This window comes from Centroberyx gerrardi, chromosome 3, assembly GCF_048128805.1.
Source record: "Centroberyx gerrardi isolate f3 chromosome 3, fCenGer3.hap1.cur.20231027, whole genome shotgun sequence".
Lineage (NCBI taxonomy): Eukaryota > Metazoa > Chordata > Actinopteri > Beryciformes > Berycidae > Centroberyx > Centroberyx gerrardi.
The window spans coordinates 29,248,254-29,264,989 of NC_135999.1; the positions used below are offsets into that span (position 1 = coordinate 29,248,254).

The window sequence follows — 16,736 nt, forward strand, 5'->3', positions numbered from 1 at the left end:
GAAGTTGAATTATCCAAAAACTTTGATTGCATTACTTTCAATATAACTTAGGCTACTTCAAATTACTTTTGAAATGGGTAACAAGGAATGAGTAATGCAGTACTTTTTTGAGTAACTAGTTCAACATTCTGCACACTTTAGCTTGGACTTGAGGCTTCCCCATGGAAGCATCTACAGAGGTAATTAAGATATAACAAAACAGGAACATATAGGGGTAACAGGTCAAATATACAGTAGGCTACCAGTAGATCAAGAGTCTTGTTTTTCTTTTTTTTTTTCTTTAGTCCTTTAATACCTTTACAATATATTTTTTAAAATCAGTAAAGAAGGTAGAAAAGCTGGGAGTGGCATCTGACCATTCATGTTGTGTAGACTATATGATATTTTCTATTTGAAACAAAGAGGTTGACAACATGTTTTTCTACGTCGTAGCCTGTAATCAGGACACGAGAGCCAAAATATTTTGAATGGTGATAAACATGTCTTACTAATATTCCTTATTACTCTATTAGAAGCCATGTTAGAAATTGATTTATACTGGCTACAACTTTATATTCATTAATAGAAATGAGAATGTGGTGTTTGAGGTGAAAAGCTTGTTGTTTTGGCTCCAAACCGCTGGATGGCGCCACCGCGTCCGCTTGACGTCATCACCATGCGTCAACACAGCAGCAGCACCACATGACCTTCCATGGAGCAGACAGCTAGAAACTGGCTTCAAGTCTTGACAGATTATACTGACTTATTGTACAGACTATAATGTTTTTCCAGAGGAGTTTAATAGAGACTAGCTGTGTGTAGCTGTGTGAGAAACCTGAACCGAAATGCTTCGCTTTTCTCTGACAGTCTGCGGCAGAAGCGCCGCTAGGAGGGTGAGCAGCTTCCGTCTCTACATGTCACCACTTCAATTCAGATTATACATGTCTGTTATTCAGTTTAACTAGTGATCATTACACTCAGTATATACATAATGCAGTTTGGACTAGTCATAATTGTAACCAAAGACATCGGTAATGAAATTGTGACTTTATGGTTCTTGATATCGGTAACTGACCTGTCAGAATATGAATTTGAGAATACCAACAATTGTTTCTAGATGTTAAGTCTAGATTGTTACAATTCAATTCTGACTAACCCTAACCAACTCAAAATGTTAATTATAGCTCTATATGATAACATACTTTTTTATGTAGCACGTGTCTAAACATAGGTCTAAAAGCAGAGTTTACAAAGTGCTTTCTAGGAAGGAATACAAAACAAGAACAGTAAATACTTAATCAGATACAAAATTATGAAGCACAAGCAAGATAAAATACATTAAAACGATCTTTTATCATGAATAGTTGAAATGCAAAATCTGGAAACAGAGATAGAAATCAAGTACAGCTTTTCAGAATGCAATGCAGACTAGTCCAGATTGTTTTGTGCATACAGTTTATCAGCATGACTAGTTATAATTGTATTGTGACTTGGGAGCTTGATATTAAAACATGTTGCTGTAGCTGCTGAATGCTCCCAGATGCAGCCTGTCCTGTGGTGAAGTGATACCTGCTGTGTTTGTTAAACTAAATGAGACTTTTCTTTCCTCAGTTTGCTTCATCGTTCTCTGGTGAGAGCGCTCTGCCCTCCAACCTGCTGCTGCCCTCTAACCTGGTGGATCCTGCGAGATCCAGTGAGTTGGAAGCTTGTTGCTGCTAGAACTATGGATCTGACCTGGTTGACTGTATTTGGTCGCTACTGGAGCTCAACTGATATGGGGTTTTGAAGGCCAATACTGATATTTTTGGATTGATGCTGCCAACAGCTGATATTTTGTTTCTGACTATTTTTATGCTCCGAAGTTACAGTATTTCCCCTAGACTTTTCTTCTTGTCAGGGTGAAAAGCCTCTGAAACATTTAGACCATCATGGGACACTAAAACTCTCCTCTGAAACCCAGACTGATGAAAGTCTGTTAGTGTCAGCAGCTCTTTAAGGCAGAGTGAAGCAGGTTTTCCAGACTGTTGAGTTAAATCCTCCTAACCCAAACTGGAATGATTTCTGTGGTCAGACATCTGATAAAACAATATAAATATTAACAATAACATTCACCAGCTGGTCAGGGAGGAACCTGACTGGCCGATACCTGAGTTTTAAAAAAAGGACAATGATCATGATCACCAATACAGGTCAATAAAGGCCATAGATTACTTAAAGTCACAATGAAACCGCATTTTGAGAGCGCTTTGCTTCCTTAATGTGATGTATTTCCTGTTGAAACAGGATGTTGGGGCGGGACATAATGTGGGGAGCAATCATCGAAAGGGTAAACCAATGGGAGATCAGTTAGGGAGAGAAAGGCAGTTTTATTGGATGGGAGGGGCAGGACTGTTCCAAAATCTGTGATTCTAAAAAAAAAAAAAAGCAAACAAGTCATTTTCCATCTCAGAGTGAATTTACCGGCCATTTCAAAAGTCTTTTGATTGAGACAGCTGATGGTGTCCGGTCTTGTCTGTCCCTGCAGAGCGGCCTCCTCCTCCCCCCGGCTGCTCCCTCCCTGTTGTGAGGAAGTGTGACGCTGCGGTTCCCGCTCACCTCAGTCCGGTCCAGATGTGGGTGGAGACTCTGGAGCAACAGGACAGCGAACCCTCCGCTTTGGCTGAGCTCCACCCGGACGTCTTCGCAGTGCCGGCCAGGTAAAACTGATGCCAGATTATTAAAACTTAACATGCAGCTTTTCTCTTGAGGCAGTTAGTAGGTAGTTCTGTCTGGTGTGCATGCTAACACTTTGGCATTCAGTATGTTCAGTAATCCTAGGCGACTAGCATGATCCTGAAAGTGACAAAATGAGCGCTCGTAGCAGCTGTGAGGCTGATGGTTTGTTCATTTTAATGATGATGCGTCTAAACCTGACAGGTTTGTTTAGAGGATTGGTAAAATAGACAAAATTCACCAAAAATACCCTCTTTGAAATGGCTTTCAGCGGCAGAAGATCTCTCTTCCCGCGAGACTTCAAACAAAACTGAGTGATGTTAGTCAGACAGCTCAAGTTTTTTGCGGTTGATTTGTAATAAACTTTACTAATGATGAAGATTGGGATTTTGTTTTCAGAAGTTATCAATCTACAGACCGTAGGATAAAAACCAATACCAACTTTGGATTACTAAAAGATCTATCTCCATACTTTGTGTACTTCATACTTTGCAACAATCTGTGTAAATCATATTGAACACCAACCAAAGTCTTCAAATCAAAAGAAATTAACTCTGGAAACAGTATGGAATTTTTAAATTGAAACTGCCGACCAAAACCTTTAAATCCAGACACAAAATTAGCTCTGGAAAAATCTGGGACTTTGAAATGGAAAATGTGCAGGAACCCTGCTTTCAACAGTGTTTTGTTCCCTCTCCTTTCAGGCTCGACATCCTCCATCAAGTTGAATTGTGGCAGAGAAATTACAAGAGGATTGTAAGTGTGAATGTTTGTTTGTCCTGTTTGTCCCTGTGATCTCATTGCTCCTTGTGTAACCTGTGTGTTTTGTATAGTGAGATGAATGTCAGTATGCTGAGACGGGTCTTTCTTGAAATAGATATGCAAAACTCAGTGAGACAGAAGAAGAAGAACTGGGTAGTTAGCATGAGCAGCGATAGCCAACATGACTGAACAGACAAAGAAAAGAGAAACTCAAACTGTATCAACAGAAAATCCAAGCTCCGCCCACACTGTTTGATTGACAGGTGATCTCTGGGAATTTATACTTTCCCCAAACTAACAGACGTTTTGTTCTCTCAGAGCCACGCCAACACGAAGGTGAGGTCAGAGGTCAGAGGCGGAGGCAGGAAACCATGGAAACAGAAAGGAAGTGGAAGAGCTCGCCATGGCAGCATCAGATCGCCGATATGGAGAGGAGGTGGAAAAGCTTATTATAATATTTATGTCGTGATTTTTTTGTTTTTGAGGTGAAATGCTCTTACAGCTCCTTATTTTTTCATCTCAATCTATTTTTTTCTGTTTTATCTTTTTATATACATACAAATGAATCATCTCTGAAGTTTAAGTCATTCACACCAATACATACATTGGTAGAAAAGAATGCACATATTTTCATGCCTTTGATTTTTTCCCCCCACATAAGTGTCATCAGTACACAACAGCTGGTGAGTCCAGGATGGCACATCAGAAGAACTCTAACATGTTCGATGTGTCTTCCAGGCGGAGTGTCTCATGGACCCAGAGGCCCGACCAGTTATTATTACATGTTGCCCATGAAGGTTCGAGTGCAAGGACTCAAAGTAGCGCTCAGCTCCAAGATGAGTCAGGTGACTGAAACCCTTTTGTGAAAACAAATCATTTCAACTCATTTAACTTGGGGCTGCACGATATTGAAAAACAAATATCGATTGTGTTACATGTGGACACAGCTTTTCCTAAGTCATTTCTCTGTTCAGTACTTAAAAATGTCAAAAAAATGAAGAAAATATGAACTGCCAATGCTTTGAATGCTCTGAATTTGTCCGCTTTGAATAAAATGTAAGATTTTCCCTAATGTGCAGCTTAATTTGTAGACTAGTAGTGATTATACACAGCACCAGAGCCTTGTTTAGGAAGCTGTCAGTAACACTTTTCCCCATAAGATGAAAAAAAAAAAAAAAGATACAGAAATTGCTGTAGTCAGTATTGCAATTTTGATATTTTTTGAAATTTGAATATACATTTTAATATTTTTCTATTTAATCCACTTTTTCCCCACTCGAGTGTTGATGTCTTTCTGAAGTGAATGCTATATTTTCCAGGATTACCTTTACATTGTGGACTCCCTGAACATCCCCACGCCTGACTCCCAGTACCTACTGGAGCTCATCAGACACAGACACTGGGGAGAGTCTGTGCTGATGGTGGATGTGTAAGTATCAACAACAAGGTTCCTGTGCAGCTTAGCAAAGGAAGGACAGGGATTTTAAAGAGCTCCAGGTCTTGGAAAACTACAAAAAAAAATTAAGAAAATCAGAAATTTCACAATTATGCTGGTAACTGCTTGAGGGGGATTATGTATGCAACTAACTTTTAGTAAAACCAATAGTTACTAAGGTGTAAAGCAACGAGCAACAGCTGTCCAAAGTGTAAACACTGAGCCTGGAAAAAGTATGGAAATCTAACTGGAGGGTTTATAGGAAGCAGCTTCAGTGTTGAACTGAGCTGAAGCTGTTTCTGTTGTTTTCAGAGGGGAGGAGCTTCCTGAGAACATCCTGCAGGCCACAGCGAGCCTGAAGACTGTGAACATCATTCCAGCCATTGGTAAGTTAACACTTCAGTTCTGTATTTACAGGTGCTAGGTACAGCTTTTCAAAATCAGTAAATTAACATATTAAGAATTTATAGCCAGAACATGTCAATTGTGGCTGCTTCAGTTGGAATTTAACAAATTTAAAAAACCTGGTCCAGTTAATAGTGAAAACCTGTTACTAGTTACAGGCTACCTAAATAAGAAAAAAAGAGGAAAATAAAGTTTTATTCAGATGTAATGCTTCCCAATGGGGGAAAAAGTATATGTCCAATAATTCTTCGCCACAGCAACTCTAGACTTTATTTACTTACCTTTACTACTACCATTTTAGTAACGGCACTTTTTATATTATTTAACAGGAAAAAATATATAGTACAATTACAGGAAACCCATAGTAACTGGTATGCAATATTTCCTTGGGAACCAAAGGATATGACCAAAAGTTCTGCCAAGTTTTTGAGATAGAACGTGGAAGTGACTTGTTTTCTCTGGTTCTAGATGAATTTTGGCTTTTTATTTATACAAGTCAAATAAAGGCAAATAATCATTAAAAAATAAAGAGAAAGACTAAGACTGAATGTTAGTGTTTCCAAGTCCAATTACCGTACATGCCTTTTGACCATTTATAAATCGCTTGGACAGCTAAGTTTGTGGCATTACAGAAAACCCAAGCCTTTCATCAAGCTTGTATGTTACTAAGTCTAAATTCATCTAAAACCTGCAGTAACCACGTGACTTTATGTAGGAGTGAATAAAATCTCAGTACCATTTGTTTTCACCCTGTCTGACCCGGTGTTTTCTCTGCCAGGCCTGAATGTCCACAGCATGCTGAAGCACGAAGCGCTCGTTCTCACACTGGAGACTGTCAGGTTTTTGGAGGACAAGCTGCTGTGGCACGAGCAGCGCTACACCCCCCTGTACCCCTTCAAACTGCCCTACTCAGACTTCCCATAGGCACAAGTCCTGCAATGAAACCACATGTAATATATTCACTGTTTTCATTATGTGTTTATTATGTTTGACAAAAAAAAACTCAATAAATAATGTCAATGATAAAACCAATGCAAATTTTTATTAAAAAGTATCTAAAAAGGCATGTGGGGAGCCGAAGGCCTAAAACCGATAGTTGAGTCTGGGCGGCAGGAGGCCGTTGGCTAAATCATTCCTGATCTCCCAGCGGAGGGCGGAGCGCTTCTTCTCTGTTGGCACGACGTACGTGTTGGGCACGAAAACTCTCCGAGGTTTAGGCTGCAACAGACAAACAAGTCTTAGTATCAGATGAACTGCATTTCACTTGTTCTATACTGTAGGTTTTTACAGCTGCACTGGGCAGTTTTGTATGGTGGTTCGCCCAAATGTTAATGAGGTAACTCTGAATTTTACAAAACTTCAACACCCAGATATCATGTCATGTGACAACAGTAAACTAAATGTCTTCTTCTCAGTGTGTGGTGTGGTGAAGAGGTTCAGCCAGTTTAGGAGACTGCTTGGGATTTAATTCTGAATTTTCGATTCGCCACTTCCTGTGGGCGACCCCGATTTCCTGCCAGTGACCATACAACCAGAGTTTAATTTGGGCAAATAAGGCGAATCTACTGGGTTTCAATTAGTAGGTATGGGACGCTCTTCTCTCTTGCAGCCCCACTGTGTGATTTAGGCTGAAAAACTTGCCTTGTGCAGCTTTAAGTACAACATGTAGGTAAATACTTACTGGTGGAGGTTGGTATGCCAGCCGTTCCTGAGAAAGAAAGCAGAATACATTGTGAAGCAACAACAGAATAACAACTCACCATGTTCAACATGAATTATAATCAAGAAGTGTCCTTACAGCCAAAACTAGTTTACATTTCTTTTTAAACACTGAGCTGTTGATTTACAATAAATGCAATAGTAGAATAAGTGTCAATTGCTAGATGGCCAACATTTCCCACAACCAAAGCCACATTTTACAGAAAGAAGGCTTAGCTAAGCAGAGAACATAATAACAGCCTAATTTTATGAATTTGATGGTAGGAACTGATGAATTGGAGGAGCAAGATACAGAGCGCTGAGGGTCTAACAGTGAAAACCTGTGCAAACAATTAAGTGGAGGTTTTGGAAACGATGAGCGCACCTTGCATCATGGGATGGGCTTAAAGGACTCAATATGTGTCAAAATATAAGTATAACACAAAATACAAAGTTTGTTCTTCTTTTCAAGATGTTTTCCATACCCTGATCTCTCTGTGCAGGACTCTCCTGTCCTTTTCTCCTGGAAGCTTGAACACTTCCCACAGTTGTTTATACTGTAAATACCTGGAAATACAAGAGAACCACATAATTATAAACAACTTACTCAACTTTCAAGCCAATACAAACTCTGCATTAACACAATGAAAACGATATATATATTTTATTTGGTGTTTTTTTATCTATATCGCATTCTTTTCCCTCAGGATCAATAAAGTTGAACTTAACTGAAGAACAGCTAAATATTTTCAAGTGAGATACAGTTAGTAGTGGTGCACTGATACCATTTCTTTCAGTACAAGTAATTTATTTTAAGTACTTGTGATACCGAGTAAAGATACAGAGTATTCACATTACTATGCAACCTCTTCAACAAGACAATATTTAATAACCACTTCAGTATCTGCTGCAGATTCGTCTTCTTTGCAGCTGTAGCTGACTGAAAAGTTTCATAAAGTCTTTTCATGCTGAATTTTAAGGTATTTGATTAGGTTTTGATGTTAAATGATGTCAGATTCTCCCCTCCTCTCTTCAGAGTAGCACCACAAACCTTTCTGTCTGTCATTCACAGTAAAACGCTCCCAAACTGCTGACATTTTGGTATTTTAAATTGTACGCGCTCCAGCCTGCGCAGGAGCAGTCGCAACCAACGGTATCAGATCTCTTGGCATCAGCTCACTTCACAGATGGTGAGTATTTATATTTGAGCCTGGTATCGGTGCATCCCTAATTTTTAGTTAATGTGAATTCCACAGAGTTTGTTACTCACTTGGCCACTGGGTCGGTCTTCTTTAAGGTTTGTTGACCCAGCGCTGGGCGGATGACTGAAACAACAATTAACTGGATTAGGAAATATGAACCGGTTTGTTAATTATCACCATGAAAACATCAATATGCATAGGTGCAAGAAGTCTCCTGCTGACTTACAGGACTTGGGTCTGGGCCTGAGGTCACCGTCACTTCGCGTCCGAGCCTGTCCGAAATGAAATGACATGACAGTACTTTAATTTGAGAAAGTGGTTTTCAGTGACAAATCATGATCTTACAACTTGAGTTTTTTTCCACAACAGTAAAACAACATAGATCTCATGTCATGGAAGTAGCCTGTTATTGGGGAAATTGTCAGCCAGTCTGATTTTTGAACTCATTACCCTCTTACTAGTAACTGTGTGTACCAACTGTGAACAAAAACATCAACAAGCCACTATAAGTCTGTTCATTTCCTTCAGAGCTGAGCGACCAGGGAAACTCAGCCGTTGTGAAGACGCTCAACAAGCTTGTCACCACGGTCATCAACAGCCAATCAGATTTGTGTGCTTCCTTGTTCCTTGATGTGATTTTGTTTCATGAACATGAACAACAGTTGTGCCTGGCAAGTCCAAAATGGACAAGAAGTTGATTCCAGCCATTCAAAGCTTCCCAGTTCTCTACAACTATTATTTTTTAAAGACTAAACAAATAAACGTCTCAAAAAACAATGCTTGTACAAGACTTTCATCCATTATTGGGGCGGATGGTAAGCTATGATCTAATTTTATTTTATTTTTTCTGTTTACTTTCAATTATTGCTACCTAATTAGCACTTAGCTAGCTATGTTGCAACATTATGAAAGGCAGTACAATCAGAAATACATGATTTTCCTGTTCAAAACTTTGCTGCATTGCTACATAGATGCAATCTGAGCTTCTGGCTCCACCCACAATTGGACAGAATAGAGCAACACATCAACCGAGTTGCTCACAGTGTGAACACACAGTAAGTGGCAGCAATGATCAGGTTCAGCTCTCCAGTCACAAATAAATCACAAATGGAGGAGTGTAGTAGACCGGGTAGAATATACATAGGTGGAGTTTTCTAGTTCTGCCTCTAATGGTATCCTTGCTGTGAGACTACATGGGTTTACTGTGCGAATAGAGATTGCTCTCTAGATATCTTTGGTGTCAGGTATGTGCCCTTCTCAGCCCACAGGAACTGATCAAAACAATATCTCCTAAACAGCAGCAACATACATCAGCAGCTTTAAACTGAAACTACCTTTTGTATGAGAACACAAAATACTGGAAACTGCAGCCACATGTTGGAGACTACAATACCCACCATGCCTCTGATGTAGGATTCAAAGGCGCTTAAAGAGACTCCCTCATTCTCGGAGCTCTGGTCGTCAGTCTGGCTGGTGAAGTCTTCATTCTCCGTCTCTGAGTCGTGTCGGGGGGACAAGGACACCTGGAGCCCCGCCAGCCGCTCCTCCAGACCGCTCGCTGCATCTGCCAGAGACACACCACACTGTTACTGTTAGCATCATCATTTATGTGATAATCAAGTCCTCAGCTGTTGGACTGAGCAGCTCCACTGAGCAGCTGGAGGTTAAATGCCTTGCTCAAGGGCAGCATGACGATATCTACTGAGGAACGAGGAAGTATTACTCAGTATAAGTAAAAGTAGCAATACCAAACGGAAATATACTCCATTAAAAGACTTGATGCAGATTAAACGTTCTGCATTCAAATGTTTACTTAAGTTAAAGTATATAAGTATTAGCAGTAAAAAGTAAAAGTCGTCATTCTGTCAGAGAGTTAAATTACTGAAGCATTAACCTGTCAGAAGTATTTTAATGTTGTCGGTCTAACTGCTCCATATACTGTTGGGGAGTTTAAACTCTAACAATGCAACATATTTTATGAGCTTATCGTATGTTTTGCATGTAAAACCTTATTCTGCAAAGTAACTAGTAACTCCAGCCGGCAGACAGATGTAGTGGAGGAAAAAGTACAAGATTTCCCTCTGAAATGTAGTGGAGGAAAAGTAGAAAGTCTCACAGAATGGAAATACTTAAGTAGTAAGTGCCAGTACCTAGTAAATGTACTCAGTTACTTTCCACCTCTGGGTATATTTTCAACTTCTGTATTCAGTAGACAATGGAAGGGGAATCACTTTTTCACAGCCAATAATGATTGCAGGTAAGTTTAATTATTGGCCAATATCGAGTACCAATCTGCAACATTACTTTTTCTGAACAAAATAGACTTGGAACATTAGTTTGGAGTCACTAGAAAATAAAATATTGACAATATCATCCACTGAGGAGATCTAACATCCCTCCATATGCTAAAAAGGCAGAAAATCACATTGCTTTGCTTTCTGACTTATTACACATAGCTGTAAGTGTAAGATTTAAATAAAGGGGACATTTTCAAATTTGACACCGAATTTCAGGCTGATATCAGACCAATATCCAATACCAATATCAGTGTCTCTGTACTAAAAGATTAAGCATTTTAGACAACAAGTATTTTCATGTGCATTTTGGTGCGAGATGATATGGAGCAGAAAGAAGAAGAACCAGTTCTCCCAGTGCCATATTTTAGCCTGGTAATGATATCCTGATATTGATACTGGTTCAAACTTAATGTCCAGTATGAAAACACACAAGCAATTTGCAAAAGCAACTATGGCTGAGCAGCGACAGCAAGCCATTTACCCTTTTTGTGTCTTTGGTTCCCTTCCCATTCCTCATACGTTTTATCACTGTGTTTTGGACGGCTGAAATCCACTTTGGAATCAATGAACTTGATATCCTTATTGCTGGAAGATTCTTCTGGATCAAACTCCACTTCATCCTCGGCTCCTTCCTCCACATTATTTCCCTCTTCAAGGTGCTGCACCTCTACGGCCAGCTTTCTATATTCTTTACGCTCTGCAACATCATTCCCATCTTCCAAATGATTCCCATCTGTCTCTAATTTGTCTTCTACCTCAGCGATGCGTTGGTCTTCCTCCTCTGATCTCACATTTGTATCATCTTTGTTGTCCAACTCTGCTTGCAAATAATCATCAAGCTCGTCTTCAAATTTCTTCTCGTCTGTCGGCCTTTTACCTTCTCCTACCTCAGCAATGCGGTGGTCATCTTCCTCCGATTTCATATCTGTGATGTCTTCGTCGTCCATCTCTTCACGCAGATGGTCATACACACAATACGGCGTGTCGGCTTTGTACTCGCTGCCCTCCAACACAGTCAGCGGACGAGTCTCTTCGTAGTCTGGCGTGTGCGCGGGTTCAGCATCGTCCTCGCCGTAGTTAAACAGCGAACAATCGTCCTCTTCGTCGTCTCTCATCTCGGAAAGACCCTCCTGGCTCTCTCGGTCGAACTCAGCTATGGTGTGGTCGTCTCTGTAGTCGACTCCTTCCTGTTCTTCTGGTCTGTAGGTCCCGTAACCAGAGGTCAACAGACTCAGCGCTGGACTACCAGTGCTACTGCTGCAGCTTCCTTCATCGTTCCTTTCCCCGTCGCTCTCTTCCAGACTCTCTCCGCTGATGTCGCCACGCTTGTTCTCGTCAGGCTGATCCTCCTCTGAAGGCTCTCGGACATCGTCTTCTGTAGTAGCGGCGGGTTTGGAGTCTTCCTCGTACCTCACTCGCTCGACTTCCTCCTCCCCTTCTTCCCCCTCTCTGTCGGACCAGAAAGAGGAGGAGTTGAGGGATTTCTTCTCATCGTCGCTGTCCTCGTCCCACTGAGTGTTGTACATTTTGTACATGGTGGCGACAGGAGGAAGAGGCCTTGCACTCCTGCTGAGGTGTGCGCAGTGTGTGATCTGGTGAGGCAGATGGGCTTAAGGCAAGAGCTAAGAGGATTATCTGATACCCAGGAGCCTCGGCAGCGGCAGGTCCTCACCGCTCTATTCCCACTGAAACAGCGCCAGATGCTGGTGACCGAGGGGATTGCATCTCTGCCTTTTTGTGTGAGCCATGTATGACTGAGCCAAGAAAATGTTTTCCACTAATTTCATTCCATATACTTTAATTCCAAAATGCTATACATCCCATTTCGTTTTTTTTTGTTGCCTGAAATTAATTGCGCAAAGTTTTTCCTGAAATTTGTCGCTCAAAATGCTCTAAAAGGTTTATATTCTTTTTTTTGTAATCAAATGTCATAACATAGATAGTACCACCAATAACATTATCAGTGAGTTTTATTTTTATGACATGGCCATTATCAGTGAGTTTTATTTTTATGACATGGCCATTCTGTCAGAGTAGGTGTTAAATATTTGAAATGGTAGATATCTAATTTTGGAACAAAACACGTCAAATATACCATTAGAAGACCTTTGAATGATTTCTATAAATACAGATACAATTAAGTCTACCTTACCCGATTCTTCGCTGTGCACCGATTCATCACAGACAAGGAACCGTCCTTTATGTTTCCTTTAGGTGGAAAAAAAAATACAATAGCGATGTTTCAGTTTCAACAATGACACAATATTTGCAGTTAGTAGAAGCTCCAGTTCAGGCAGTTAAAGAAAGGATTTAGGTTTTTCCCCAGACTATCCTAATGAACACTAATTAAGTGCTTTCTTAAGACATTCATGTCTGAGTTTTTGTTTCTGAGAAATTGGTATCAGTCTCTGAGCATTTTTTGTAATGTTAGTGTAAATCAATGGGGTATCAAAACATTATGTTCTTTCAAACCCTTCTATCACTTCTTCTTACTATTACTAAACACGTTTGTCACAGCGCTGTTAACAAACATATTTATCACAAAATGCTTTAAAGAAAACAGAGGACACAAAAACAGATATAAACAAGGCAACAGTAAACATTTCGTCCCCCACAAATGATGCAGTCCCCCTCTGGGCCAATGAGATTTGTCTTTGGCAGAAAAATCTATAAGGCTCAACTGCCACTCCGGCCGGCAACTTTTTAGGCAAGTTTAACATTTGAATGCCTCTGTTATAGAGAGTATTCTGTTTCTTTGCTGCCTGGATGGTATACCTATCCTAATGTTAGCTGAATCTTAACATTATTCCCAGGTGGCGAGTCACTTCATGATGAATTACAAAATTGATCCATTGTATCCAAGTGAGTGAGCAAGTTTTAAATTAAAACTCTAAATCTGCTTCTGTCTCTACTGAATGTTTCACACACTACCTGATTCTGTAAACAAAATACCACTGAAATTGGGTAGGAAGACATTTTTATGAAAAGTGTATACATTATATTTTTTGCCTGGAAGAAATTATTCCTGGCAGATACATTTTTGGTGCACCAGCCCTTGGCAGGTGAGACAAAAAGATAATTTTGGACAGTTTTGTCAAAATCCAACCAGTGGTGTCTGAGGTACTGTGTGTGATAAATGAACACACAAACGGACAGACAGAGACCAATCCATAGTCTGGTCCCATGCATGTGCTTAACTTTACCTCAGGACTTTTCTCTTGAGGAAGTGTCTCCCATGGGTTCCTCTGTCAGGGGTGGACGTGTGGCTGTCGGTGTCCTCTAGTTGCAGGGTGTCCTCTGGGTGCAGAGCGTGCAGGGTGTCCTCCGGGTGCAGGGTGTCCTCTGGGTGCAGAGTATGCAGTGTGTCCTCTGGGTGCAGGGTGTCTTCTGGGTGCAGAGTATGCAGTGTGTCCTCTGGGTGCAGGGTGTCCTCCGGGTGCCGCTCCACCTGCAGCCTGGTGGGAGCGGCTGGCGGCGGCGGGAGCTTGGAGGCCACAGAGTGTTGTGCATAGGAGTCATAGTATTCCTGCCGTGACCTATAGTCTCTGTTTGGACAGGAGGTGAGCACCTGTGTTGGAAATAATGCAAAGTATTAATCCATCACATGTGCCAAATTAAGTTCTATTTCTAGGGATCAACATGAAAATCAGTGTTTCCTCTGTAGTTTTGTGCAGCAGTAGAACTTGGGAGTATCCTTACTTTTGTTTCCACTCAATTGTTTTTTAGCCTTATTGATTTTTTTAGTTCAACAGTTCAATACAAGCACGACAATATCAGGTTTATACAATCTCTGCTGGCCCTAATCTCTTTCCACAGATGGATTTCTCCCTGTATGACTGTTGAACGTCTCTTGGTGCAAAATGGCGGCTCTAGAAAGAAGCCCTCGCTCTTTGATTCTGAGGGACTGACACCAAAACCTGACGTTTACTGCTGATGTTTTACATCCTGAAACACTTTCTGCTATCAAACTCCATTGAAGCTGCTGGAAATATCTGGAGGTGACGTCACCTTGTCTACGATTGGCCAGTTATCCACAAGAAGAAAAATACACCAAACTACTAAATTGGCCCAGAAATGCAAGATACATCACCAGTAGCTTTTTTTCCAAACAGTTTTTAAGTGTTTGAGGGTAGATTTTTCCTTCGAAGGGCATTTTACATATGCCACAGACAAGTAGCTAAACTACATTCTACACAAGCATTATTAAATTCATAGGCAGGTGTAATATGTGGTGAATACATACCCGTCTGTCATGGTCTGGTTTCCCAGCATGCAAGAAAAACCCATCACCAGGTCTTTCAATGTAAAACTGTTTAACTGTGAAGAGAAACACAGAATTAGCCGACTAGAACAACTGATGGAGAATCTTAAAATTCCAACTACACAATCTTATGCCTTTTCTGCTCTGCTGAGTGGGCCTCGATGGAGCCAGAAGCACAAGGCGTCTCTTTATTATACCTGCTCGTTGACATGTTTGTTTTGTTCCTTTTACTTTACAGCATTTTGTTCCCTATGGGCTATGTAAATACAGTTATTATGACAAATTTTAATAATGGATTCAACCAAGAGTGCATACCTTTCTCTTTAGTGTAGGCGGGAGGACTTGGCTGAGAAGTGGCTGTTGGAGATCTGGTGGAGTTCAGCTCGCTGGTCGAGGCCCGGTTCCTCCATTTTTCATGTTGAAGTAGTTCGTCGAGATCTAACATTATAAGAAGAGTGACAGCATTACTATAGGCAGCCTGTTACTTTGCCCGTGCCATTACACCTCAGCCCACACACACGTTTTTTCATTTCATCTCAGTGATTTTTGACAGAATACAATGTGCAGCTAATGACATTATAAGGCAAATTGATTAAGTAGACAGATAGATGTGTTTCAGAGTCTAACCTCGTTTGAATTCCCGCAGCCTGTGTGTTGGTATATTTCTGTAGCCCAGTATCGCCAGCTGTTCCTGAATTTCCTCTTCTGAGAAATCCAGGTTGTCCATAATGTTTTCACAGCAGGTGGGAGAGCAGCTTCAGGAGGAAGAGGTACATGAAACCTGAAGGAGAAACCATCCCGATAAACTGAATAAGTGTGTAATATGACAAGTGAACAGCTAACTTACAGCTATTTTAACACAACTAGCTAGCTAACTTGGCAATTGATTTCTGTTCTCTACTGTATGGAGAGAACGATAAACTCTACTATCTGTCAATTTAATGTGGCGTTGCTTATCGGCTAATGTACACAGCTGGTAAAACATGATTTAAGATCTTACCTGATTTGTTTAGTCCCACTAGTGAATTCGGCATACATATAACCCAACAAGCGGGTCTTATTTAAATAAAGTTTCGACTTTTAGAGTTGGTTCGCCTGTTATTCCCACTCTTTTTTCCCCATCCAAATACACAGTGAATGGCAGTAGCGAACAGTGTGAACCACAAGAACTAGCGTTAGCTTAACTACAAGTTTAAATGCAGCTAATTGAAATAGATTAAGTGCTGCTTGGTGGGTATGTGTGCTGAATTTACACTTAGACTGTAACGATTTTTTAAAGGTCCCAAGTTATGTTTTAACAGTGGCGTAACGGTATGCAGTAAAAAGCAAGGAAACATGAAATTGCCAGATATAAAATGAGTTTGGTGTGTCGTTCTCTCCATACAAGAGTGAATGTAAAGCATCTGGGCTAGCTATAGTTAATGTAATAGTTAGCTAGTTAGCAGTCTTATAGACAGTGTAGTCCCATAAACATGGCTAAACAATGTTAGCTAGCAAGACGAGAGTAACGGTTTGTTTCTCACCTGCACACAGACCGGTCCGCTGTTATAATGAATGCATGGTAAACATTAACAGCACAGTTTTAGCTGTAAACAGGGGCGTGCTGTATTGTTTACAGGCTCAGTGTCAGGACAACAGCCGTTAAAACGCTTTGAAAATGACGCCTGCTCGTTTCTTCGCTGCTTCCTGTTTCCTTTCCGCAGTCTTGTTAGAGACAGCGTCCAAACAGCGCCGCCTACAGAACACATGTGGGTGGAGGACCGTGCAACACCTTAGTATCAGAAATAGCCTATCATTTCCAATATCTTTGTACATAATAGGATAATTCACCATTGAAATAAATAATTTAATTTAAAAAGAAATCCACCTCCTAAAACTGCTAAACCAAGACATATGCATATATAGATGCTGTGATTTCATGCATTGTTTTTCTTCATATTCTCATTTTACCTCTCATTTGTTATATATTGCATATATATATTTCT

The 16,736-nt window shown here is 40.5% G+C and overlaps 2 protein-coding genes across 2 annotated transcripts; one reads left to right on the forward strand and one right to left on the reverse strand.

The window, feature by feature from the left end:
• The first annotated feature begins 667 nt into the window (after positions 1 to 667).
• mrpl4 (mitochondrial ribosomal protein L4) lies at positions 668 to 6,319 on the forward strand. Its single transcript, XM_071908999.2, has 9 exons — positions 668 to 872; positions 1,591 to 1,672; positions 2,504 to 2,675; positions 3,396 to 3,447; positions 3,772 to 3,889; positions 4,192 to 4,298; positions 4,773 to 4,882; positions 5,201 to 5,274; positions 6,072 to 6,319. Exons 1-9 carry the CDS (start codon positions 825 to 827, stop codon positions 6,215 to 6,217), a joined length of 909 nt encoding a protein of 302 aa, XP_071765100.1. The 5' UTR covers positions 668 to 824; the 3' UTR covers positions 6,218 to 6,319.
• On the reverse strand, positions 6,244 to 16,408 carry hyls1 (HYLS1 centriolar and ciliogenesis associated). The gene is made up of 12 exons (XM_071908998.2): positions 16,275 to 16,408; positions 15,379 to 15,532; positions 15,067 to 15,189; positions 14,734 to 14,807; positions 13,694 to 14,058; positions 12,643 to 12,698; positions 9,591 to 9,757; positions 8,420 to 8,465; positions 8,262 to 8,316; positions 7,477 to 7,558; positions 6,975 to 7,001; positions 6,244 to 6,511 (listed from the first exon to the last, which is right to left on the reverse strand). Exons 2-12 carry the CDS (start codon positions 15,476 to 15,478, stop codon positions 6,377 to 6,379), a joined length of 1,230 nt encoding a protein of 409 aa, XP_071765099.2. The 5' UTR covers positions 15,479 to 15,532; positions 16,275 to 16,408; the 3' UTR covers positions 6,244 to 6,376.
• Positions 16,409 to 16,736: the final 328 nt, after the last annotated feature.

What these genes read in the sequence shown, in the direction of transcription:
- mrpl4 (XM_071908999.2), top strand. Translation starts at nt 825, where the DNA reads ATGCTTCGCTTTTCTCTGACAGTCTGCGGCAGAAGCGCCGCTAGGAGG. An exon ending in GGTGGATCCTGCGAGATCCA is followed by an intron (nt 1,673 to 2,503) that starts GTGAGTTGGAAG and finishes CTGTCCCTGCAG; the next exon opens with AGCGGCCTCCTCCTCCCCCC. An exon ending in TCTGTGCTGATGGTGGATGT is followed by an intron (nt 4,883 to 5,200) that starts GTAAGTATCAAC and finishes TGTTGTTTTCAG; the next exon opens with AGGGGAGGAGCTTCCTGAGA.
- hyls1 (XM_071908998.2), bottom strand. Translation starts at nt 15,478, where the DNA reads ATGGACAACCTGGATTTCTCAGAAGAGGAAATTCAGGAACAGCTGGCG. An exon ending in CTCAAGAGAAAAGTCCTGAG is followed by an intron (nt 12,699 to 13,693) that starts GTAAAGTTAAGC and finishes TTCCACCTAAAG; the next exon opens with GAAACATAAAGGACGGTTCC. An exon ending in TCCTGCACAGAGAGATCAGG is followed by an intron (nt 7,002 to 7,476) that starts GTATGGAAAACA and finishes TTTCTTTCTCAG; the next exon opens with GAACGGCTGGCATACCAACC.